Source organism: Pagrus major, chromosome 15 (genome assembly GCF_040436345.1).
Source record: "Pagrus major chromosome 15, Pma_NU_1.0".
Taxonomy (NCBI): Eukaryota; Metazoa; Chordata; class Actinopteri; order Spariformes; family Sparidae; genus Pagrus; species Pagrus major.
In genome coordinates, this window is record NC_133229.1 from 19,494,203 (window position 1) to 19,521,926 (window position 27,724).

The 27,724-nt window shown below is 40.8% G+C and overlaps 1 protein-coding gene across 2 annotated transcripts; it reads left to right on the forward strand.

Moving 5' to 3' along the window:
* The first annotated feature begins 751 nt into the window (after nt 1-751).
* On the forward strand, nt 752-27,724 carry bcl2l11 (BCL2 like 11). 2 transcript variants are annotated; one of them, XM_073481565.1, is made up of 4 exons: nt 752-1,262; nt 3,674-4,107; nt 10,959-11,080; nt 23,826-27,724. In XM_073481565.1, exons 1-4 carry the CDS (start codon nt 1,246-1,248, stop codon nt 23,988-23,990), a joined length of 738 nt encoding a protein of 245 aa, XP_073337666.1. In that variant the 5' UTR covers nt 752-1,245; the 3' UTR covers nt 23,991-27,724. The 2 variants fall into 2 exon arrangements, with proteins under 2 accessions (XP_073337666.1, XP_073337665.1); XM_073481564.1 differs by lacking the exon at nt 752-1,262 and adding an exon at nt 2,391-2,690.

The window sequence follows — 27,724 nt, forward strand, 5'->3', positions numbered from 1 at the left end:
GGTCAGGGTGTGATATCTGTACTGTGAGTGTCTTCTATCTATTTATTTTTCATCCACTACAATATGCAAGGCTTCTATTTCTGCCGGATGCCGGAGCACGGCGCAGCAATTTAGCCGAATTCAGCATGAAGCAGACAGGAATTCACACACCGAAACAACAACATAACATCCCGTTGCTTTTCATAAAAAAACACTCTGTGATGACGCCAGCACAAAAATCTCAGAAGAGACAAATCCAAGCACTTCGGTTGGGAACGCTTCTTGTTGTTGTCTTTATAACACATACTATAAATGCGGTTGCGCGTGATTCTTTAATTATTGCGGGGACTCCTCGGTCTCGCAACCCCAGCTGTCCGGCAGTGCTGCGCCATGCTGCACTCAAAATGGAGCAGGTGGGGGTTGCCGGACGACGGAGCTCGGAGCAAAAACGTACCGGAGCCGTTCCGCAACGCACATGCATCCAGTGGAATTCCCAGGTAAGAGTGATAGACAGAGAGGAAGAGGCCGAAATAGCAAATCAAAACCAAAAAAATGAACAATGACAAGAAATTACAGAATCAACTTAATCCTGATAATAGAGAAGTGATATCAAGATCAAGATCTGGTTAGAATTACTATGTATATGAAACTGAAACACAGCCGTGCTCACAGAGAGACAGTCACAGTGAGAGACAGACTGAGTTTAACAGCAGTTACGTTTTTAAAAAATATTTTCTGTAGCTGTTGTGGCTCCTTTTCTTTCTTTTATTCTTTGGGCACCCACGCTGGAGTACTTAATGCCAGTCAGAGACAGGGGGAGACAGAGGAAAGAGAACAGAATACAAACTCCACCCACCAGTACGTGGACCGTGGTCTCAGAGGAGGAGCGGCAATATCAGGCTGAACAGTCACAGTACATGTTGTAGAGTAGAGAGAGAGAGACAGAGGGAGGGAGGAAGGAAACCTTCTGCAGCAGACAAAAGCGCAGTTTCTCGCTGGAGCTTGTTTACGTCCTCAGCTGCAGGTCCCACACGGAGGAGGCGGATTATTCAAGCATTCCTCCCGGGGAAACTTCGGCAAAAACTCTGGGATTTAATTTTACTTTATTTTATTTTTTTCACTTTTACAAGTTGATGTTTTGCTCACTTTGGACCAGTGGATCCTACTTGCACTTGGGTTGATTTTATTTAGACATATTTTTTATATTACAACCAACTTATCGTCGTGTTATTTTCTACAAGCCAGCGGTGATGTCCCGCCACTGACATGCATCATCCGTCCAGGTAAGTTGAGACAGATGGGGACGAGGTGTGTGTTGTTCTTTAGACTTAACAGAAATCCAGTTTGCCTCTGTGACTACCGGCTTGTCAGCTGTCACGCCGCAAATATTTATTTACAGTGCTTTTAAAATACAGGAAACTACTAATAGCTTTTCTTTTCCATTATAATGTTTTCTTTTATTGTGAAATATCACTGTAATCTTGATGAAGAGCGACTGTCATGCGTAAAAAAGTGACTTAAACCGAATTTAATCGACTTTTGGGCGATTTCTTTTCATATTACATTCCTGTAATGCTCCAGTCAGAGTTTCTATTATAAAGATGTTTCTTTTGTTATATCGAGAACACTTTAGGAGCATGTTTTTTATCTTTTTAATGCTTTTTCATGCGTTTCTCCGCGATCCTCTGACTTTGCCGGTATGCGTTACGCAGCGCGCCGGCTTCAGTTCCCTTTCATAATTAACCCCACAACCCATTAATTGTGCAGACGGCATTTCACCGGGATAGAGACTGTATTCGGACCGCATGTTATTTGCTGAGAGGGGTGTTTTAGTCAGACATGAAGCACTTTAAAATACTGTCAAGACCTAAAGGATGATGATTGTGATGTTGTGATGTTTTCCTGATTTTTGTTCATGGATGAGACTGCCTGCTGCTGTTGTTATGATCGAGGTCACTGAGTTCAGACACTTTGTAATTTACCACTCCTTGACAGGTAATGAATTCAGGTGATTTTTAAGACGCAGCCAGGCTTGCTCACCTTACGCTTTTCTGGTATTAGCACTTGTGATAAAAGGCAATTATCGGACTTTTAAGGATCTTGTGTACCACTTTAGGAAGTATACTGTAGGGGGCGCAGTTGCGCCATTGGGCATTTGGAAAGGAAAGTTGTAAAAATAGAAAACATAATCCAGGAGACGCACGCCGTCCATGTGACAGCTGCTCTAATATTTTAATGTTGGTGTCTTAATAGTAAAGTGAAACCTTATCGTGAAATCTGAAATGTCAAGTTTTCTGGTGAAACTCTTTCTGTCTTCGCCCACGGAGGCTCAGAAGTTAGAGCCTGCCTCTTCATGTTCATAAAGTGAAGGTGCAGACGCACTGTTGAAGGGCTGTTGTTAAACTTTCAGCACCGTGACACCTGATTAAATGCCATGTTTGCTTGCCGGTACTGGCGTTGCAGGTTTCCTTTTCCTCCCTACGTCTACTCTTCCCTCTCGGCGAGGGTCGGTACTTTTTGGTGCCATTTGTCTACATGCCGCCTGACACGCACAAAATCTGTCCTCGTCGCTCTCCGATCTGCACTGAAGCCCACAGGGAAAGTTTACGTTTTCATGTGGCTGGAGGACAGACGTCGGGTCCGGTTTAAGGGCTGCTGTCGCCGTGCGTAAAAATGCGTAAAACGCAAAAGGATGACTATTTACATCAAAGGTGCGTAAAAGTGTGTGTCGGTGCATGGCGACTTGCTGCTAAAAACACAGCTGGTTATACATTTTATGTCGTTTTGGCGCAGAAGTAGGTCATTACCGCTGGGAATCCGTGCACTTAGGAAGCTGTAGTTTAGTCTGGACAAAACAGGAAGCGCAGCACAAAATATCATATTGATGATTTTCTAGAATTTCACATTGAGTGTCTGAGTTTTGGTGATTAAATTTCAAGATGTCGAAAGTCTAAGATTTTCTGTTGTCAATGCAAGTCCGTGTGTTATAATAAAGTGAATTTACAGAAGTAACATCTCCATTATTTTTTACCTTGAATTAATAAATTCCTCGTCAAGTGTCCATAAGCAACACTCTCCGATAATTCGTTAAATGATTTACTCGGAAGAAAATGAGATTTCCAGACTGACTCTGGTCCGCTGGGACTCATTTCTTTCATAATTCATGTGTGACGCAGTTGAAGTTACTCCAGCCGCTTCCTTGATGCCTGATTATTTTCCCTCACAAGTCAAACAAAGATCTGCTGCGATCAGCAACTTCTGTCCAACAATGGAGACGCACCGGGCAGGAAACCTGGGCTACCGCCTGCACGGGAACAATTTCACTGCACATAAACCAGTCAAACACTCACTACACAACTCCGAGAGCCTCTGTGGGTATCACCTGCAGTGGACGTGACACTATGTTTGCATTTCATAAGGTCAGGTTATTGTTGGCACGTCCGCTTTTACTTTATTGATAAAAGACGCCCGGCGGCGCGCCACTCATCGCGATTCCCAGGGGAAAATAATCAGTTTAAATTACAGTAACCCCGCATGTCTTAAGGAGAAAACAGATTCTACGAGGTCCTGACGCAGCAGCGCGCTGCTTCATATCCAGCTGCAGCTCCACATGCAGCAGAGACGTGAGGCTGTAGGCTGTTTGTCCAGAGTGATGAAAGCCCAGGCTGACGGTGCCGCTCTGCTCATCCTACAGACCACCAAACAGCTCCGATGGGTCGACCGCGCTAACGGCAGCTCAGGGGAGCGGAGGAGATCCATCACCCGCCGGTGCCGCCGGAGCCTCAGCGCAAACCTCCCGCTCAGACACCGGCGGCGTACCGAGCTTCGGCCAGCCCAGCACCAGCGGAGGAGGAGAGTCGGACTCGCCGTCCTCGCGCAGAGGAAAACCCATCTCCCCTCTCGAAGGTCTTGGCGTGTTTCAGACGAGGTCGATATTCCACATCCCTCGCCGCGCCTCCAGTGGATATTTCTCCTCCGACGGAGACTCGCTGCCGAGCTCTCCGCTCTCCCCGAGGCCACTGACGGTTGATAGAGCCACGCAGACTCCCAGCCCGACCGGCCAGGTGATGCAACACGCCCTGCAGCGCATGGCTGGGGAGCACGGACCGGGGACGCACCAGCAGCACGGTGAGCACAGGCACTTTTGCATACATAACCGATGATTCACCGCCCACAGTGAGCACAAGCATGTGAAGTAGGTTTAAGTTTCTCACTGCAAAGTCCCCTGACAAGTGTTGGAGTGACAATAGCGGTGAATAAACTGCAAGTCAGTGAGAAAATAACATTAATTTAGATATAACTTATATTTCTGGAGAAGAAAACGTCATCATTGCCACTTCCATGAAAGCACCTTTCATCATCATCAGATCATCTAAAAATGCTTTTAATTTTACATGAGTTAATTTTCCCACGACTAATTTTTGTCACTAAGAATCAGTGTGTCTGTGTCTAAATACATGGATTCACACCCTGACACTATATTTAAAAAAGCACAGTAGCTGTTGTGGATGTGAAAGTTTCTGCCCTGAATCATCAGCCAACACAAGCTGCTCTGGCTGTTCTCACCGTGAAATTTAGCTGCTGCCGCTGTGTGGGTGTACAGCAAAATATGAAACCAGATATGAGCTCCCTGAAGCTTCCTTTATCAAAGATTTGGGGGTTTGGGCGGCGGTGGTGTTGAATGTTAGCAATGATAGTAAAAAAGGTGAACAAAAACATACTCAGGATGTTTTTGCACTCCCCTTTGACATCGCAGTCATGAGGGAAGACTTTTTTCCACTCTGTAGTATTTTGCTACTCTCTCAGATGACTAAATCAGGCTCGCCTTGTTTTCACATTCTGATATATTGACTAATAGGCAGCGCAGCTTGCTCCATTGACCCTCGGAGGGAAATCCAATGAATTCAGGCTGAAACATGCAGATCCAAAACACACTAACGTGACTCTTTAGCTGCCAAACCAATTTCTGCTGATTCCCATGTTTTCATTCCATTGTAGTATTACTCCTCTTCCTGCTGAGTAACAACCACTGCCTCCGAATGGGTCAAACTCTCCCAAAATCCCACAGGATACATTTGAACGCAGTCGTACAAAAATGATTTCCAATATATGTATATTTGATAGGATTAAAAAAAGATGTGGACAGTCTGGACATTACCGTAAATGCCATAAAACAAGTGCAACATTGTCCAAAAAATGTACAATTTCACATCAACAGTAACAAGTGACGTTAAAATAATCCAATTTACAGATCCTCATATGAAAATATTGTGTAATGACAGTTGTATTTCTTGTTTTTTCTGTGCTTGGCATCACTCACTTTGTGAATGAGTTTGACTCAGACGTCTCAGCTTCTTTAGACCCGCTGAAGTTGGATTGCTGCCCCGGATTCACTGTTTTCATTGAATCCTGCTGAGTCACATTTACAGGAAGGAAGAAGGGTCTTGACTTCTGGCTACACTAACCATGCCCAAGGCTCTCTGTGTGTGTATGTGTGAGTATACCACCACAGTATATGGGATGATGCAGTAACCAGTCAGGGGAACATAACTGCCACACTGACAGTACTAAGCAATATTAAGTAAAATGAGTCCAACTTAATATGTAACAACAAAAAAAATGGTTTGAAAGAGGAGTAAAGGAATCCATCTATGTCGAACTGGAACGAGGAGGTGGCCTAAGACATTACTTCTCACCCACCTACAATGCAGTACTGAGTTGTCCCCAGACAGCTTAACAGCCATTCACAGCTGGGCTCACCTAGCCCTAGCAACCCACATGAAGGCTGGTTGTGGCAAGTGGCCCTAACGACTCTGAAACTCAGAGCTCACACGTGTCCTTAACGACTCTGTAAGGACACTCCCACACAGAGTTTAAAAGCCTGCAGCCCCTCTCCAGTTAGTTAGAAATGAAGAAACCTCTTGGATGAGAGGTGAAACGCCTTCAAGAAACTGAAACAAGTCCAGTTGCCTACGATACAGCACTTAACAAAAAATAGATAACAAAAATCTTTTGAAACTTTAAAAAAAGAATGTATATGATATACAGTTGAAGCTGAAACACTAATAACAGAGCTGATAGAGTCCTCCACTGCATCATTGCACTTGTGCAACATGGTTGGACTCATCACATGCTTCCACGCTATATTTGCATCACAGCAAATACAGCGTGTCTGTTGTTGTAAGTAAATAAACAGCAGAAAAAAATGATCAAAGCAGTGAGAAGTGATGAAAACTTTGGAGTCTATTTCAGACACCAAAGTTGGCAAATAAACCGAGGACATGCGACTGAACTATTAGGGATTATATAAATGATTACAACTGCATTTTTCAGTGTGAGATAATGGTGCAGCCTTAAACAATATTGGACTTGAGCATGATATTGACCTTTGGGACCAGTCTATATCATGAAATGATCTAAACTCAATAAGGTGGACAAGTGGACTGACATTGCTTACTCTGTAACTGACTTGCTTTCACCTATAACATGTCAACTGACATATCAACTGATGCACTTACGCTTCAACTGCGAACTCGTCGCCATATTTACACTGCAACAGATACTTCTGTCTGTTTCCTGGTCTTGGGGAGTACCACTGCATATGTGAAAAAAAGTTGGATAAAGTCTTCTGTGGCTCCAAAGGAAGCCGTATGATATCTTATAAATAAACTCAAGTGATATCACTTGAGTCAGCATTAGCTTGAACTGAAGACTTTAAGTTTGAAAATTGAGTTTCACTTCCAGAGTAAACAATGTCAGTCCACTCATCCACCTTTTTGAGTTCAGATGATTTCATGATATAGACTGGTTCCAAAGGGCAATATCATGCTCAAGTCCAATATTGTTTTATGACTGCACCTTTATCTCAAACTGAAAAATGCTGTTGTCATCACTTATATAATCCCTAATAGTTCAGTCTCACATGTTCGGTTTATTTGCCAACTTTGGTGTCTAAAATAGACTCCGAAGTTGTCATCACTTCTAACTGCTTTCATAATTTTTTTCCCCTGTTGTTTATCACGCTATGTTTGCTTTTAATGCTGTGGGCTATATTTGCCTATCTGTCCTGTTGCTTGTAAACAAACTAAACTGTGCCGTGAGGCTGAGATTTGGCACAAAGAAAAAAACAAACAAATAACAGAGTAAATACCCTCACAGTGGATGACAAGCCCAGCAAACAAACTCCAGCCTTAACTCCATCCGTATCTATCTGGATTTTTTTTTTTTTTTTTACAAAGATAGAGATGTATTGTAAGTGAAAAAGTGTAATCTCCAGATACTGAAATAAAACTTTTGTATGCCTCAGCGTATTGTAACCTCTGGACATATGACTCTGCTTTCTATAATAGATCTGATTAGCCTCACTGATTGCCTTGTGTCTCTTTTATTCTCTTTGACTGTAACCAGACAGATAAGATACCAGTCAAAACAGAGCAGCATGCGTATGTATGTGTCATTCATTAAGTACACCAATCAAAACAGGCCTCAGTGTGTTTGTGTGTGTGTGCGCGTGTGTGTGTGTGGGAGTCAAAATAGGCCTGTTGGTCTTTTGTAAGCTGCAGACAGAAACCCTTCACTTCTCCTTCTGTCTGCTATGTCCATCAGATGGTACAGATAAACACACACTCATTCAAAATATCACACATTGTCCTCGATGCAAAAAAAAAAGTCTCAGTTATCAAGAAGGCTGGCTGATGGTGTGTTGCAGAGCGAGATAGAGCTCCGGAGCTTAAGGAGGATCAGTTTATCATCTTGTTGTTGTCGCTCCCTGACAGCGTGATTAGAGCTATCCTATCACAACGCTTCCTCCTGCTGCAGCAGGTAGATCGCACCTGCATTTGTGTTTCTTCAGGCTCAGCCAGAGTGGAACAGTCAACTTTAATGTGTTTTGGTCTTAGCTTGATTTATACTCACGCAATTTAATTATAAACAACCCTGCGGCTGGTTGCACAATGATAGATTTTGTCAAAGACGTCAATCTAACACATAAACCTCTGACAGAAATCTAAATGAATATTCTGTACAAAGCTAAGTAGGAGTAATTCCTTATGTATTCTGGTTTAAATCAAGACTGTATCTCAAGGTTTATGTCTTTTGGAACAAGTTAACTGTTAGGCAGGACATTGCAACAGCGTGATGGGTGCTACAGAGCTAAATTATATTAAAAACCCGAGCTAGACCAATATATCTGCCAAAATTAGCTTACTGCAGATAAATAGATATCGTGGGTATATGTTGGCTATTACACATACGACAAGGAGCTTTTAACCAGTTGTCTCAACATAATACTGATGCCTCCATGTGACCTACATAAACAAATGAGACCATCAGTGAGAAAATTATTGATACATATGTAGTTATTCATAATGCCTCCGACCAGGTTGGCTAACATTACTAGGTTGTATTGATAACTCTAGCTTTGTCAACAAAATTACTTGTACCAGACAACTGAATCTGTTACCTGTACGCTACATGTAGTCTGTATGAACGACACGAAAACAAAGTTTACTTTGTTTCACAATTCTGTTACCAGTTATTAAGCGCACATAGCCACAAATAGACACATTACCTCATCGTTATGCATCCTGTCGTCAGAAAAGTAGTATTAAAAATATGTTGCATCTTTTTTTCACCTGCTTCCAAAACAAACACGCTAGCCAGATCAAGATCTTCATGACGGGAGGCATGATGCTCATACCGCTTGCTCATACCAAACTTGGCTGAACAGTAATTAGACAATTTTTTTTTTTTTTCTTGCACTCTGGGAGATGTGGTAGAGAAAACACTACCTAAGACTTCCAACACTAACGTAGCTTGTAGTGTTTTGTGCAGTCACGAATCCCATATTTTCCATCATAAAAACTATTGTCGGCGCAGCAAGCTGTGTTGGTCTCTTCAATATCGGAGGATGTGAGAAATATTAAGTCTGGGTTTCATAACAGCATTCATGAGTCATAAGTGGAGATCGGTAAGAGGTCAGAGCCTTTCATAGTCATATTGTAGTTCAGACTGAAAATATAACACATTAACCACGATAATACGAATATGCATATGCACACGTTCGCTCACCCGGTCAGCTAGGCAGAGTGGTATTCTTCTACATGTTTGTTATGATGCCAGTGGGGCACACACACATTTGATAATGTTAGCATTTCACATGGGAATCCTCTTGATTTTGTGGTATGTACTCATCTATCTAAACAACAATAGTGTGTCAGAGTAAACATAAAAGTATACGGATGCCTGTGTGTCTTTTGTTGTCTTTTTTATCTCACCTGCATGAATACTAATCATGAATAATGAATGCTAATTTTTTTTCATCTCATCTGTGTTTTTTAGCACGGCATTGTGAGCATGCATCTATGGTAACATCAAATAAACTCAATTGGGTCAAAACTAAAAAAGTGTGTGTTGCTGTGAGCCACCCACTCACTGAATCACACTCTGCTTGTCTGCTTTTTTTGTTTTGTCTGTTCGTTATTTGATTTCCTCAAATTGTTACTGCCAGTAGGATTTTGCTGGTGATCCGAACATGCAGTTTTGTAACTGTAATGGTTAATGCTGCGTTCATGTTGTTGTTGTGAAAGCTGGACATGCACATTACATGTTAAGGTTTGCATTTAAGTGTTTTAACTTGTGTATGTGTTTCTGTCACATGTCCTCACTGTTTGTTATAAGAATGGAAATCAAATCAAGTTGAGCTTGCAGGATCTTAATTAGGCTGTAAACTGTTTGTTTATTATCATCTGTCGTTTTTAGCTGAAAGTATTTGCATTCAATGTACTCCAAACTGTACTCAGCTGAAGAACTACATTTCGTACTACTACACAATACATTTATTTATCTAAACTGCAGTTCCATGTTTAACTGTTCATGTTACTCTGAACAGAAACTGTCAATCCTGCAGTGTGTTTAGTTGTTAGCGCTATTGTCTCTAGTAGCTGTTAGCTATTAGCGCCATAGCTTAGCCAAACACACCGCTGGACAGCTAACAGGTAACTAGCTCTCCCCCTGTCGATTCCAGCATGGATTTGGTGCTCACAAAGTAGCATAATCAGGGAAAAATAGTGTGTGTGTCCCGTCACTAAGTTTACTATGCTTTGAGGAATGAAAACTTGTTCAGACTATAGTAACATAATGGGAAGATGTCCCACTTTGTTGTACTTGGCACTCACGCCTTGTTTCAGTTAGCATATGAGTGACCTGCAGGGCACCTTAAACCCTAGACTATCTCTTCATACATGTAACCTATTAAATTTATGACAGTGTTTCCCACACATCGTCATGCACGTCCAAGTTTATTTGACAACCCATTTTAGCACTTTAAAAAAAAAAAAAAAAAAGTAAAACGCCAGAGAGAACGACACCATCCGTGATCAATCGATCAATCAACTAGTCAACAATCTGCCCTCATTAACTGCAGTCAAAGAGCGAGCGAGGCGTTCTCTGCTATTACATCTCTCCTGTAAACGCACTTTGTGATGCGACCTCTCCTTTTTAATGTAGATCAACTTTTGCCGTTCTGTGGACAATCTTGGAAAAGTAGTGCACTTGGTTGTTGTGATGTCATACGTGCAAGTTGGTTGTGATTGGCAACATACATTTTCATGAAACAAGTTGCCCTCCATGTTACTCTCTCGCCTTGATTTAGCTCTCAGTCTCAAAAAGGTTGGTGAGCGCTGCTGTATACAGTTCTGTAAATACATCCACAGAGTCCATCTCTGGTTTCTGTTAATGTTACCAGTAAAATTTCAAATATATTGGTACTGAAGTTTTACAATGTTTTCATGCTTAAACCCGCAACCATACATAAAGCTGCAGACTTGTTAGACTACATTTTGTGCTTCACGTCAATTAAGCATCATCACAATATTTTGACTTCAACATTTTGTCTCAGTGGAGGACCTTTAAAACCTTTTAATCATTGCAAAACTGTATTGTTATAGCAAATGTGGCATATTTTTTATCCTCTGTTTCAGGACACTCTCCCAGCCCCTCTAGCACGCGGCCACAAAACGCAGCAGGGGACATGCAGACGGAGGCAATTGGACGAGAGCTCCGACGCATTGGAGACGACTTCAATAGACATCTTCTTCTAAGGGTCAGTGATCACAGACAATGTTTATGCATGTGTATGTGTGTGGGAGAAGGGATCTGGTTATAGAGAGAAACCGCCAGCAACCCTATTTGTGGAGCTCAAAGTTCAGCAAAGTGTTGAATGCTCAACAGCTGCGGTGGGTCATCTGATTGGCTTTGAGAAGACTATTGTCAAATCCAACATACTTTTGTAGACTTTTTTTTTTATAAGTGGGGTAAGTTATCTTAAGTTTTTGTGTTTTTTTAAGGTTTATGTCAACTTTGTCATAATCCAGTCCCATCCAGAAATGACTACACAAATGTTTAAAATCACTTCTGGTTCAGTGCTTTAAGATCACATCCAACACGGTCCATTAAAACGTTATTTCCACAGTTGATTAGTAAGTGTTTACCACAAAAAATCAAAACAAAAACCCTGAATTAAGTCAAAGCAGCAACTGTGTGAATGTGAAGCACAGGATTGTTGAAAAATGAGCAGCATGCTCATTAGATCAAGAAATAAGCGAGGGCGGTGTTGGGACAAATATGCCCCTAAAATGCCGCCGTGGGTGATCCGAGGGAGCCTGTGACCAGCTGGTTATTTCCATCACGCTCGGGGTGAGAAAATCGAAATGACTCTTGATCAGAAAATAACAAAGCAGACTGCCTGAAGCTGCAGAAAATCCAGATGCCACAGTAACCACTGCAGTTAAATAACCCCAAAACAAAACACAAGAAAACAGCCATATGACCCAAAAAAAAAAAAAACCATTGACAGTGGAGGAGCAGAAGATGGACTTGTTGGGGGGGGGGGCAAAGCCTTCAGCCAGTTTCCAGCAGTGGGAAAGAAACAAAAACAAAACTTAGTGGTACAACTTAGGATGTTTAAATGTGGTGAGACCCAGAGAAGCTCATTGACTGCTCACATTATAAAAGCAGAGCTTATTTGTTCAGCCTTAGTAGCACCAGTGAAGTGGATTATTTCTTGGCAGGCTGACTGATAGCGATGTTAGTGAATGCTATTTCTCCCAGGCAGATGAGAACAAGAAGTTATTAAGGTCTGCAGTGTAAACCAAACTTTATTAAAGGACGGACATTTTTACATCAGAGTCATTGATAAAGATAATTAGTAAACATTAGATGTAATTGTGTATAGATAGTACTACTGTAATGTGCTGTTATGGTTGAAAACAAGTTTAAAATCATTTCCAGACTTCTTAGTGGCAGAAATTAAAGATGGAGACACAAGCTCTGTCTCAATTCGGGGGCCGCGTGCTTTGAACGCTGTATTTGAGGGCTGAATGCGTCACAGCGGCGCAACAAGGCCATCCCATTTTCGAAGCCAAATGCGGCCGCGGATGCGGCCTTCGTTTCCTGTGCCGTGAAAGATCCAACCATTGGAAAGGCTAACGATACAATTACTAAAAAAGAACAAGGGACCCCAATACTATCAAAGTTGCTAGGCAACAGTAGCTGCGCTTGGTGATGCAAGTGTATGGTCAGGGGAAGCTGGTGAGGTATAAAGGATATTCTCCATAGACCAGACCGTCTCATTTAACAACGCTTCGTGGTCACAACCACAGCAACGTTTTATACTCCAAGGTGGAGTGAGCGATTCTGGAGAGAGATGGTTCATTTCTGAGTCTCATTTCACGGTTGTCAAATACCAACATCTTTGGTTTCTACTGTCACTGTGGCGTGGACCTAGCCATCACCCCAAAACATTGTTTTTTGCTGACCTGTGAGAGACACCAAAAACAATTTGTATGCAGATTTGTATGAATTCTTGATGAATACTTGAAAGATGAATAAGTCACCCCTGATTATGAAATGAAATTACAGTAACAGTAGCCTGACTATTGCCTCACAGAAGAGATCACCACATTGTTGCAGGGAATATAAACCCTCTGGTGCAGTTTACCCATCGGTCAGTCAGTGTTGTAGAGTTGCAATAAGAGTTAATTTCCTCTTGGCTTCTGCTTCCTTGGCAACATTTCTGCATGTTGCATCATCAGGTTTATTTACTCCTCTATCAAAGAGCTGACTAGGAAGCCAGATAGGAAGAGGGAAGAAAAACAGAGCTGGTTTGAATTTACTTTAATCTCATCAGAGAAGAGGGATTAAAAAGTAAAAGTCGAGAACAGGCATGACAGGACTGTTACATCCCAGTGAAGAGCTTAAAAAGCTCCCTCAGCGTCGAAAGCTTAACAGCTATAAATCTACAACTCTCCAGCCGAGCAGTCTGATTAGTCTGAAATGTTCCTCTCCCACTGTGTTTAACCTACTGGGTACTAATGAGCATCAAACAGGGAGACAGTTAACCCTTTCTGCACCCCATCCCCAATTACGCACGCGTATGTATCCTAAAAGCCGTGAAACCCCTCTAGGGATGTTATTTGTGCGCACTTGTGGTTCCAGCAGTCATCACATTGCTCTCAAACCCATCATTAACAGAGCTGGGTTACTCATCCATCTTTCAGGTTTTGGTTTTGATCAATCTCTGCATTCATCTGCCTTCTGGATGATCAGATATACTGTCTACATGTTGCTTGAGCATTTCACCAAGTTAGTCTCAGGAGTCTGGGAAAATCAGGAGTTTAACGGCTGACAGCAGTGCACTGACGTCAGGAAGAATTGAATTCACTCCATATATAAAAATCCCACAAGCAGGGATAAAGTGAGTGCCAGGAGTCATGCAGTGCAAGACTGGTTTGGCCTTCACAGCTGTGACTCAAGAAGCAGTGAAAAACAAAAGGGAGGTTTGAGAAATATGTTAGAACGTGATGAGTTGAGGCTGTGACTCAACACTTAATCACACGACCAGAAAGACAGAGTCTGTTTGTATGCTTCTTAGTGGCAAACCTTCTGAGAACTTCGGTATAGAGTGGTCCAAGAGTGTGTGTTTGTTCAAAAGAGGAACATGGAGGCTTGTTCCCTGTTCTCTTGCCAGGTGTTGCTGTTGCTGTGGACAAGTGCACATGCATGGTTACACATGATTTCATAACCACAGTAGCATAGGATGTTTTTTCAGGTTTTCTAGATTTAAATCAGATACTTACTCATCATATCACAAAGGAAAAAAGAAAAGATTATTTAAAACATTTTTTTTTTATGCTGAAACAAATGTAATCCAGAACTTTCAGTTTGTACTGCAAAGTCCACAGATGATAAAATAAATTAGTAACTGAACTATCATAACCCCGATATTTTCATGATTACTCCAAAATGAACTTAATTTTAATTTAAGAAATAAGGCCAGAACATATGGACAATCCCTCACTGGAAGCCAGTGAGGGATTGCATCTTTGTCACTCTACTGGAAACTCCTACCGGTGGGTTATGGTGCCTGCATGCAGTGCATGGCCAAACTACAGGGCTCCCTCCACAACTAAGCATTCCGCTTAGACCACCACTACTAAGTAGGGCTGGGGGATATGACCTTTAAATAATCTCTCAGTATCTATAGGTTATGTCGTGATACACATTATTTATCTTGATATCTTTTAAATCTCCTCAAAAGCACTTTATAAATGCTTGTACTTGCAAATATCCAAAATATATTGCCCAGCCATACCCCACTGTTAATCTCTTTAAACAGAAGTCTGCATATAAATGCAAAAGGGCAAGATTTCTGTTAGGGAAGCATTCTTGTTTCTGTCTGTAGTCCATTTAAAGTCTTAATAGTATTGACTGATCACATTTGAGTGGGCTTTGGTTGCATGCAGGTAAACAGTCCATGTGGAGAAGCAAAAAGAAGAGGAACCCATTGGCCGAAATGCAATCTTGGAACCCATCGGCTATTGTCTGACAACAATTTGGCCTTTTATTAGTGTTTTCTATTTATCTGCATTCATATGCAGATATCTGTTATGTCATAGTGTATTCCTGGCAACACGCTGAGCTTCTCTCACTAATGATTGTGTGAGACATCATGTCTGGTCTCTCATCTGAGACCACTTTGCCTTCAAGAGTGACCCTGCCGGAAACCTTGATCAAACCCAGACACACTGAATGGATTACATCTCCCAGCTCGAAATTGAAGAACTGAAAGATCTGAGTGGAACTTGGTGGAATTTCTCAACACTGTTGTGAACTTCAAACTGTCATCAAACAGGCCCAGCAGGATAGGTGAATCACCATGAATCATATCTGGCTCTGGGCTAGACAGGGGTGACTTTGGGGTGATGCAGGCTCCTGGTTTGGCTGCCAACCCTTCCAACCTTTTTGACCTGTCACCCCTTAAATTGAAGTGATGTCTACTTTCAATCTTTTTCTTGCATACTACTAGTTGTGACCAGTTCAAAGAGAATACTTTTTTTTTTAAATTTTAGATACAGCAAAGATTAGAGCAGACTTCAGATTTCATTTTTGTATTACATGAATTGGCATGAAATTTGGTAAAGACAGTCATGATCCTCAGAGGATACATCCTTCTGACTTTGGTGATCTCTGAATTATCCTCTAGAACCACCATGAGGTTGAGATTTGTGTTTTTTAGCGAAATGTCTCAACAACTATTGGATGAATTAGAATGAAATTTGGTAAAAACATTCATGATCCTCAGAGGATGAGTTCTACTGACTTTGATAATCTCCTGACGTTTCCTCTAGCTCTTCCATGAGCTTAACATTTGTTAGTTTAAGTCAAATATCTTGACAGTTATTGGGTGGATTGACATAAAATTTGGTAAAGACATTCACAGTCCCCAGAGGATAAATCCCTCTGACTTTTCCTCTAGCATTGCCATGAGGTTGACATTTGCGGGTATTCATAAAATGTCTCGACAACAATTAGATTGATTGCCATTAGATTTGATATTTGTGCTCCCACGGGATGAATTATAACAACGTTGCTTTTCCCTTAGCTTGCATTCTTGTTTAGTGCCACCATCTGGTCAAATGTTGTTATCAAATACTTGATGCAAAACTAATGACATTCCTGCTGTCACATTTAGATTTATCTGTTACAAAAGGGAAGCTTGAGAATCGTCTGCATAAAAAGAAATGTAGGCAAGTTTTCAACAACTTAATGGACATACTGTCCATTATCATATAAGCTCAGCAAGACAGATGGGGAAAATGTAAAACATAATGAATAATTATTGGTGATAAAGTTCTAACATTATCACCAACTTATCATCACATTACTGTTAAATACTGAACTGCCATGTTGCCACTGTTGACAGAAGAGCTTTGTTCTGTTTCATTGCCTGAAGGCGTCGACCAAGAGGCTGAGCCGCATCACTTCAGGCTGTACAGGCTTTAAAATGACTCACATCATCTGATTATTCACTCACACACAAACACACAGGTGTTTTCTTTCCATCCTGCCTGAGAAGTTCCCACTTTACTTCTTAGAAATACTTTTACATGAAAACCATATTGAGGTGACTGATTATTTGCCAGGAAAACATGCATAGGGCTGTGTAATCACCAATATAATGACCAGTAATTGTTTGTGTTTCGATAGTCTTCTTCCTGTCTCTCACTGGCTCGCTCTCTTTTGTCCTCATTTAATCTAGCCTCTCTCACCCTCCAACCACCCCCCCCCCCCCCAACAAAGTCATCCAGTTAAACATTTACACAATGTGTGCGTGATTATGTGTGCCAGTTAAACATTTACACAATGTGTGCGTTTGTTTTCAAACATCTGTAAACGTGCTCAGTTCGGTGTCTGGTGTGTGAGTGTGTGTGAGTGTGGTGTGTCAGTCGAGGGTCCGTGACAGTGTAGATTCATTATGGCTCAGCCCTGTGGTTAAAAAACTCTCAGGGAGCAAAGCACAAGGTCTAATTATCCTGCCAAAACACACACACTAACACACACACACTCAAACAAACTCCAGCACACACTCTGTCATCTTTCAGTAAGAGGTAAAACCCTTTGTCCTGAAGACAGAAATAACTCAGAGGAACATTGTGGACCAGTCGGGTGTCACTGACTGGCTGCTTGTGTTTTTGTTTATGTGTGTTCAAGTGTGCATGAAAGACAAAGAGCGGGAGAAAGACAGGATTTTTAACCCTCGTTTATCCATTGAGAGTGCTTTGCATCAGGGAAATGCAGGACTAAATACTGATTTATTGAAGCATTCACCTGTTTATAGCCTGGTAGCTGTTCAGTGCCTGTCCTAAATTGTGATTCTGACATTTTCATATTGCACAAATTCCAACATAGCCTTTCGGCGGGAGTGGACACACCATAACAGCTGTTGTGCACAGAGCAGAGAAAAGCTTGCTGGGATATTTTTGCGCTTACTGCTTCACACATGGGGGGAAAAGGGCAAAAGAGTAATAGTAATAACAGAGATGGTGTGATAAAGGTCGCCAGATTCAAAACCACAACGTCACTAATGCACCTTCTGTCTGTGGGTGTTGATGTGTTGTATCAGTTTGAATGTAAAGGATAATGTACAGACAGATGTTTACATGTACACAACGTAAGAGAGACTGCAAACTTTTGTGATTAAACTTGTTATGCATGCTCCTACAACAAGAAATCCCCTGAAAAAAAACATTTTAAGAGGTAAAACCTTCAAATTATAGTGTTTGGGGAGGTTTGCAAAGTGGCACTTTGCAGAGAGAGGTAAGAGTGAGAAGGATAGTGAAACAATATAACAGCTTACATTGTATGTGTGTGTGTGTCTGTGTGTGTCTGTGTGTGTGTTCTTGTAAGTGTAGCCTTGTTTAGAGAGCTATTTTGAGATGCAGCATAGTAAGTTGTGGTGACCAAACAAAATCACATGAGCTTTTTGGAACGGACTGACTCAATGTTTCCACTGTGAAAAGACAGAGACGAGAAGAGGAGCAAGATGAGATGTTTGAAAGTCAATAGTTTCTAAACCCAAACAAAAGAATATGAGATGAAGAAGGGGAGAGTCATGTAACTAGAATGACGCTGCATACCTCCACCAAGGCCCAATAGTCCTTAACCAAAATTTAAGCTCATCAGATCCAAGATCCACATCAAATTGTAGTTACTAATAGATACAAGCCACCTAAATACGCCTGATTGTTTTCCACTGAGATCCATGCATTATTCCTTGATAAAGTTAACAAAAATGTTGAAAAACACCCCATCTCGCTTTGTTATGTTTTAAAGTGATGTATAAAACATTGGATATTGGAAATGCATTTAAACAAAACTCAATCTGGACTTATTTTGATAAACATGCCATCATAATCAACATCTTGTTTGTTTGATTGGCTGAATGACAGTGTGGTTGTTTCATTGGTGCATTGATTTACTCTCTGACTGGTGGATTTTCTGGTTGACTGATTATCTAGTAAGCTGATTGGCCATCTGCCTGCATGGTTTTTCTCTTGTGTTGTGGATGTACTGCACATGGTGGTGCCTTTGTGTGTGTGTGTGTGTGTGTGTGTGCCAGCTGAACTTCTTGTTAGAAGCCAGCAGATTTGCAGTGACAGCACGAAAACGATTTGTGGCAGCAGGTTTTCTGTGATGAATGATGGAAGGGGTTATTTGAGGTAAGAGTTTAAATGAGGTGACTATAAGATGATTACCCATGTGTGTCTGTGTGTGTGCACGTGTGTGTATTTCCTTTTCTGTAATCCTGGTAACGTTGAATATGAAGAGTGTTGGTTAGTGAAACTGGTTTTGGCTTCAGGTCCGACTCTCAGCCTGAGTTTTCCAGCTGAGGAGCACATCTGCTTCTGATTGCAGTGGAAATCAAACCCCTGTTCTTGACTGTGAAATACAACCAATCACCCAAATAACAGACCGGCCCTATTGTCTGCAAAGGGTGTTTAAGCTAAAGTAGTTATGCATAGTCCCTGAACACCCCCTCATACACATACACACACATACAAACTAGGTTTTTGTGATCATGGGTAATCGCAACAGCTGACTGACAATGTGTCTCCGGGTGGTATAAAATGGCCTGGGATTAAATGTTGATCGTATTTGATTTCATTAATCACTGAATGGCGATTGCATTGAAAATCGTTCCAAGCTGTAACACAAAGCCCTGCATTCACCACCCCAAACCTCCCAATGGCGACCCCACACACACACACACACACACACACACACACACACACACACACACACACACGCACACCAAGCTCTGATCTCTCCTTCAACAAAAGATTAAAGTAGATAACTCTGCACCCTCTCTTTAACTGGATAGTAAGCCACTCTGTTTTCATACTGCACACACAGTCTTGAGAGTGATCGATCGATCTTCTCATTGATCACTCAGCAGAAGGCAAATAAGTGTGTTTGAAGAACTCAAACTCTCCTTTAAATCAGTTGAAGTAACCCTGAGCATGAACCTTCTGTTATCAGACAGCCGTCTGATGATGATTAATCTAAATGAATCCAGGTGTAAATGCAACCAGGTGCACTGAAGTAGTCATTAACCATACCAGAGGTGATTTGAGACACATTGTGTACAGATGTTGGTCAGATGTCAATGCTTCAGTTTTGTTTAACCACATACATGAAGACTCAGCTCCTCCCAGGTACATCACATCCTCCCTGTTATGTCGTCATTCTGAGGTTTTTCTGCACTTTCATGAGCTGTAAAATATAATAAGTGCCTACCACGATTGCACAGCTGGATATATAATAAAGTGGAAGGATTTCGGGAAGGAAGTTAAAACTGACATGTATAAAATGAGTCCCTCTTTCCTTGTTTTTCCTTGAGTATAAGGTATGTAGACATAAATAGATCAACAAATCGAACATGTTCTAGTGAAACAAGCTTTCAGTAAATTTGCTCTTTGTCTTGAGATTCATAAATCTTCCAACGTGGTCTCTTCCCTCACTTTGCAAACTGAAGACCATCTTGACAGTGAAATCACGGCGCGGTTCGTGAGGTGAGGAAAGAGCTCCGAAACCCTGCCAACTGAAAAACCACAAAGCTTGTGTCTGTCTTCCAAAGCTGTTATGAGGAGAGACAAGTCTGTAATGTGCAACACGATAAACGCTGCTGCAAGCAAATTAACATTAATAACAATAATTGTAAAGTTTTCACAAAAGAATTGTATAATTACATAAAGGCAAGAAATGGTGTAATAAATCAGAGAATGAAGATCGCAATCTTTACTGCTTTTACAAAAATTGGTCTTCAGTTGAAAATCCACATCATCTTACTACTACAAAGCTTTAATCTGTGATGTCAAACGACAAACTTTGAAGCTCCAAATGAAAGTGGAGGCTGAACTAAATGGTGTTCGCTTTAGTTTCTGCACCCACACAAATCTTGATTTATGATAATAGCAGACGTTTCGGTTGTGGAGATGAAACCAAATCCCCCAAAAAAATCAATGTTTGGAGAGAGTTTGCTCTTCACTGCCAAACACAACAGTTCCTTGATGACATTTGGGGAAATCATGGCACAGTTTAGCTGCAGTGAAATTACTCTGACAGTTCTGAGTTTTCAGCTACTTCCTGCTCTGGTGTCTCCTCAATGATTTACACTCAGGCAGTCAATTTTTCTGCTTTAATGGTGGATTCAATTTAAACCTCCCACCAACAATTAAAAACACTTAACAGCCACACCAGCGTCTCTGTGAGGAGGAGCTTATGCACAGATGTGCCTTGGACTAAAAGCTTACGTCAGCATGCTAACATGCTCACAATAACAATGCTGACATCCTGAGCTTTCCCAGGTACAATGGTCACCATGTTAACCATTTTAGTTTTAGCGTTTTTATGTGCTATCATTTGCAAATTAGCACTAAATATTCATCACACTTGGTGGCAGTAATGTAGCGTATTTGAATCCAGCCTGCCGATAAAATAAACAAGAAGAAAACCATAGTAATTGGTAGCTAACATAGGTAGCCAAGGCATGCTAGTTACCAGCCGACGAAAGCCAATGGCAATCTGAGCCAGTAGTTGATCTGGTGGGTTGCTAGGTTAGACACATGACACCAGGTCTCATTTCCCACCACCGGCCTCTCAGTTACCTGTACCAGCTTATCACTGGCCAGATCAGCCTTCTTGATGATGCACATCTAGAAGACATATCGGGTCTTGTGGTCTGTTTTCGTGGGTGCCTCTTCTACAATGGATTTCTTTGTCTATTAATCTCCATGAATCTATCAGGCTTGTCAAACTGGTTCTATACAGGAACCCCAAGGTCAAGCCTGGTTCAAATCAGTATTCTGGCAGCTGAGACACAGAATTAGAAACAGACTGACGAATCATAGGGTTAACTACTCTTCCCCTCACCTGTTTCCTCCTCTGGCATTATGGGTTTCTGTGGTTTTTGGCTCACTTTTCGAATCAAACCACACAGCTTTGATATTCCTCTCTTGCTCTCGTCCATAAAGATCCTGTTTTTCAGAGAACAGTCTCGCCCCGGGGCCAAGGGCTTATTCTGTGCCAGTCGATGTCTGGATGGTATTGTACAGTCCATCCGGCTGGGCTGTACTTAAATTCTCGTGCCAAAACAGGACATCTATCTTCCAGCGGAAAAACTGATTCCTGCTCTTGTAAATTCCTCAGTTATTCTTGTAAACACCTCAGTCAGAGTGTAAGGTTTCTTCTCTAAACCTTTATTTACTATAGCAATAGTAGCTGAGGATGTTTTTTTTAAAAGCATAACTCTGCTTCACATTCAAACATCTACAAGATTTCCTACGTGAGAGCTGCATAGTACAACCACAGCCTTCTACCAATGGCCACTAGGAGCTGTTTTTTGTTTTTCTGGAGGTCCCCATCCACCTTTACACCCTTACTCAGCAACAGGAACCGTGTAGTGTCTGGAGAGGGTTCTTCTCTGGCCCAAGCTCCCTGGTCTGCATCCACCCATGGGAAATATCCTTTCTCTTCTATTTATCTGGCTGATCTGTTACTGGTGAAAAGCTGGCCAGAGGCCAATGCACAGGGCTTTTGATTGCAGGGATGGAGAGCAGAAAAGAAAAGAAAACACCTGTTTCTCTCAACAGCCTGCCAAGCGTGTCAGAATGACTGCAGAGAGGTGTTGTAGAAACAAGAGACAGGAAAGACAGCTGAGGCTACAATTTAAAGAAACTATTAGGGTCCTAATCAAAACTACAGATGATCTCACTTATTGATTCAATGCTCCTCTTGTAGCTGATGTAATGTTCAATAGAATAAATGCCCAGAGGACTGGACAATCCAGCCAGACTCAGCATGACTTGATTCAACTTTGTGCAAACTCAGCTCTCGTTGCCTGTTGGTACTGAATGAATCTTGATTTTTACACATAAAGGTCAGTTTAATCGTAATGAAGAGTATACTACAGTTGTATAATGTCTTTTATGGCTTTGGACGGGGATTTTTAAAGTCTGATAATTACCCCGATGAAGTCATCATCTTGAGTCAGTCTTATGACTAATTGGAAATGCAGGATCCAGTGTTTCTGAAAGTAGTAAGAGTATATATCAGGATATCTTGGCCTCAGTTGCTTTTGACCATTATTATTTTTTTAATCTGCATTGTCCCCTCTTCTTCTTCTTCGTGAATGTGCAATACTAAATGACTGAGCCGCCACTGTAATTCTATACGATTACCAACAGCTTTTCGTTATATTGAGTTCGATAAGTTTCACCTTTCATCAATAATATTTCACCCACATTTCCCTAAAATGGTTGCTTGCATTAGGGTCTTTATATGTACATACAGCACTGAATGAGAATCTTTAAAAAAAAATGTATGCATTTCTTAGAAGAGGTGGCTAAAGTTATAAGATCGGAAGCCTTCAGACAAATTTTAACATAAACACATATTGCTCATATGCATTTATACACCCACTGACGTAAAGAAATCACACCTGGAGACAGCCAGAGTAAAGAGATGTGTGGCAGGATGTAGAGAACTGTACTTACCTGCTTCCTGTGGATGTAAACATACAGTATGTGTGTGTCTCTCTTTGATTTTAAATCATCAAGGGACTGCAGGGTGTTTACCTGAACATTTGATGTATATATTCTCACAACATACTCGAAAATGAGAGTGAGATGAGAGCATGAGATGCAAAAGCCGATGAAAATACATCATTTGGACATGAATAACGTCATGAACAGGACATGCGTTTTAGATAAAACTACAATAAAGTCCTTTTTTGTTACAATTTAGTAAAAAAAATAGGACCCAAATGCAGAACACCAAGGAGGGGAGCAGGATTGGGAACAACAAACAGGCTTTTAATGAAATGCTGAAATAATAATAATGATAAAAATACGAAGTAGAAAACTCAAAAGCTAAAACAAAGTATCAAACAAAAGGAGGTAAAGTGATAGAGGAGTCAGGTGGAGCTAGCAACATGTCAGCTATTTGGCAATATTTTACTCTGGATAACCCCACCAGTAAAACGGCGACATGTCTAGTATGCAAGGCTGTAATTTCGAGGGGTGGCTCGAGTGTTGCCAATTTCAACACCAGCAACCTTATAAAGCACTTGAAGACAGATCACACAAAAGAGCACGACGAAGCTGCTCTCCCCAAACTTTATGAGACAGTGAGGGAGCACATTTCCTGTAGGCTAAAAGACCCATGTATTTGCTGAGTCTGCACACTGGGTGGACACAGTATCGCCGTCAACATTTGCCCTTCAAAGTGCGGTGCTGCAAGCAAACGAGTTCTGTGAGTAAGTTATAAGGGAATTATATATTCTTAGATTTATTTAAGTTGCTGTTGCACTACATTTTTAAATTGTTCTATTTAAAAAGTGGCTGCACTACACAGTTTTTTTCAAATAGATAATAAAAGAATGTTGTATGGCAATCATTAAATCATTAAAACTGAAACATCTCTTCGTCTCCCTCTCCTCTCTGTTCCAGGGGGTGGCAGGCGGACAAAGACGGGTTGTGATCCATCCGCACCAGCTGCCGCACATCCACCAGGAGCCTGCCATGCTGCTCTGCGTGGGCCTCCTGCTCCTCCTGATCGGACGGATAATCTACTTGCAAGGCAGCACGGACAGCCAGGACCACTCTCAGGTTTAGTCTTTGGAAAAATCCAGCAGACGTAGCATTTTTCTTTGATAATGTGTTGGATCTATCAAACCTTGAATCCCCTTTTTGTTTATGAGGACCTAATTTTTACTCTACTTCCTCTCCTTCACCAATTGAGGAAGGAGACTTTTGACTCTGGAGATGATTTGTTAACACCTTTAAGGAACTCTAAAATGCTAGAATTTTTGTTTTTTCACCTCTGTTTTTCCTTCGCGGTCTCTGATCCTTTACAATACCACCAAAGAGCCGGGATTTTGCACTCCTTTCCAGCGCAGAGGCGGTCATATCATCTAAATCTGCCTCAGTGGAAAATTACGCCTATGGAAATTCAAAAGTGCCTTGTACAGTTTTCTGTTTACTTTTTTAGCCTCTTTTAAGGTTTTTTTTTGTACAAAGATTATGAGTTCTTTGGTTGATCAACTCTGCAGACCCAGGGCTGTTAAAGTATGTGGGTCCAGTTCACAAAATTTTCCCCAATACTTTTTCACCTGAAGGTTTCAGGCAATCAAGCATGCAATAGACTTTTGACCTGTGTGGGAACCAAGTGGGCCAAATTGTTTATTTTTATCCAACATTTTAATCACACAACATTCATTAACTACTGTGCCGTTTAATGTTTTGTTACCATGAATTACATGTCTCTTCATATCGACGTTGTAATTCAATAAGTCATTCTGTACGCCAGCATTTTTACTCACAGAAATGAACTGTGTTGAGTGCTAAATGACGTAGGTATCCATGTAAAAGATAATCAAATGCCATGACATGCTGTGTTTTTCAGACTGCTACAATTTAAGCCCTGTTTGGACAGGATTAATACTCCAAGGAGTGATGATGTGGTCATCAGTAACTTAACTCTTTCTGGGTACAAAATAACAGGAAAAGCAAATATTTTCTTTCTAAAACAAGTATTTGGGAATGTAAATAATTCCTAGGAGAAATTAATCCTGTCTGAATGCAGTTTATTACTGTGTTTGTATACATTGAAGATAAAGTTTCCATTTTGTTTTGTGTGTCATATATCTATACCTGGGTAAATTTCTAACTCCAGTAGCTCTCCTGTTTGACTAATCTGTGATCTGGATTATTATCCCTTAAAAGTACCCATACTGCCGTTTAAATAAAAAATAAGAACACATTTCTTTCCACTAGTTTTAAAAATCTATGTTTGTTGGAAAATTGCAAAACTAATGTTTCATCTATGTATTTTATGACTACTATACAACTTATTAAACAGCAATTGATACACAAAGACAAAGACATTATTGTTAATGTGTAAACCGAACCTGCCCAGACAGATTTGACCTTTTGTATTGATTAAAGAAAACCCTCCTCACCCATTGATATTAGTAAGATGATACTGAACCAACCTTCATGTAACTGATACCAATCCTCCTCTTTACAGAAAAGTCAGCGTGCTTCTGTCACAACTAGAGCCAAAGTAAAAAAAATCAAACCTCAGACTTCTCAAAGTAAGAGCAACAGCATTAATGGGTTTCATTTCCCTCCTCGTTGTGGTTTTATTCAACAGTAAACAAAAATCATAAACAACATAAAACAAAGATTTTGCACATTGAAAAGCAAAAGCAGGAGCAGATTACTTCACTTGTCAATACGGTAATTAGATTTGAGTACTTGTTACTAAGCTGTCAGTTTGCAGTGTAAAACTCAAGATAATGAACAAAATTAATCATGTAAATCATTGAAACCATTAAACTGTGTCGTTTCCAGTTGTCTTGTTTACTCGTCATCTACGTGTTGCATTTACGAACCTTACTTTGACATAAAGCAGTTTGATCTAACAGAACCGTCTTCCACCGTTCTTTGTTTCAGCGTCTGGATTCAACATTAGCAGCCAGACTGAATGTAGCTGGCAAGTATTGTTTTGTTGACAAGGTCATGTTATCCGTTTATTAGTGCAGTGATTCAGACCGGGCCAAGTCTCCTCGTGCCTGCCAGGTCATTAAACACTCTCAGAGAGAGATTTCTGGACTACAACCAAACACTGAATCATGCAGAGTAAAAGAGGGTTTTGTCATTGACTGTTTAGCTCACAGTGGTAAGTCAAACAGTGGTGAGATTAGATACATTTATACTTATCTTTGAACTGTTTAGATGCATTAAAACATATCAGTTCTCATGTAGAACAGCCCTGAGCTGCTCGTTTTGGGAGATGGTGAACTTAACCAGAAAAGTACGTTTGCCAAACAGAACAATTCATTCTCATCATGTCAAGTCTTCTTTTTTTTGTAAAACCGAATCATACTGTTTGAAAATACTTACGATAAAGCTTACATTTTATCTCTGTTTTGCTTGTCCAAGTTTATTTTCTTGTGTGAAATGGGCTCATGAATACAATTGTGGTTCTCCCCCAAGTGTGCTTAACATAGTTTGTTGCTATCTGGCCTCTGGGGGCAGTAATGAGCTCATTACGGCTTGGTACACCAGAATACAACGCATTCAAAAAGTGGTGAGATTTAACTTTTATTGCAAGTGTTTTAAAACAGTGTCGGAGTTCTTGCAGAGTCTTGAAGGTTAGGATTATGAATTTGAATATACTGCTAGATGCAGCAAATGCTCGATTTTCAGCATCATTTGGGGTTTTATCTACATAATCACTCATGTAAACCAAAAATCTCCCAACATTTCAGACGCTCATGTTGTCGTATCTGTCTGTTGTTTCCTGGCACCTCAAATCAGACTAACCCTAACTCTAAATAGCATTAAATAATCACGATCAAATCAAAACATATGGTCACAGTTAATATGAACAGCTCGTAAAATAGACAAAGTGACAATATACATCGAAGAATTCTGAAAACTTTATTTTTTGTAATTGCATCGATAGCTTCAAGAGTCTGGGCATTTTTGGTTTAGGTACCTTGACAAAGCTGGCAAAGGTTGTATTTTGAGAGTATTTTTCAGGTTTTACAAGAGAAAAGACTTCAAGGATAGAGACTAACTAGTTGGTTTGGCAAATGTACATCTGGTTAACCACTTTGCCTGGGTTAGGGAGTAACGTACCGCCCCTTCCCTGAGCTTTCTATGGAAGCATCCGGGTTTTCAAAGCAGTGGATGTTGCCATAGCCCAGACTGGGTTTTGATTTACCACGTCTGGCCCATCACAACATCAAACATTATGTTTTAAAAAGCAGTGTGAATGTCGAGCAAAAAGATTTGTGCAAAGTTTTTGTTTTCTGGCTTGTTTTGTATGGTACAAGTGAAATTCGAACAAATTCTCTGCCATACTGTACGTTGTTTTCATCTGCACCAATTGATCATAAAATCACATCAGAGTCAATGAGTATGTGCTACAGCCAGGCTAATGGGAATGTAATTTGTTTTTTTAAATACTTGTCAACATCATTAAGTGTCAGAAAAGTACTATGAAACAGTTTGTCGAAGACCTGATAAGTAGTTTTCATGAATCACCCTTCATGCAACGGAAGTTTATCTGTTTCAAATGAAAGCCTCTGTTAGCAGCATTGAACATACTGTGTTGTTATGAGTGTTACATGTGTTGGATTTAATCTTCTTAAACAAATATGTTTCATAACTGTTGAATGTTGCTCCCTGTAAGGTTATTCAAACGACAACAGCAAATCAGAGCAGCAGCAACAGAAGTTTGTTGTAACACAATCGATAACCAAATTCATCTGAGTATGTGTTTGAGCCCAGCTTGAATGTTTGCACAGTTGTGTCAACACGAATGCATCGCAGACTAA

Coding starts and splice junctions, on each gene's coding strand:
- bcl2l11 (XM_073481564.1), top strand. CDS start 2,653: ATGCGTAAAACGCAAAAGGATGACTATTTACATCAAAG. Junction 2,691..3,673: donor GATGACTATTTACATCAAAG/GTGCGTAAAAGT, acceptor CTCATCCTACAG/ACCACCAAACAGCTCCGATG. Junction 4,108..10,958: donor GGGGACGCACCAGCAGCACG/GTGAGCACAGGC, acceptor CCTCTGTTTCAG/GACACTCTCCCAGCCCCTCT.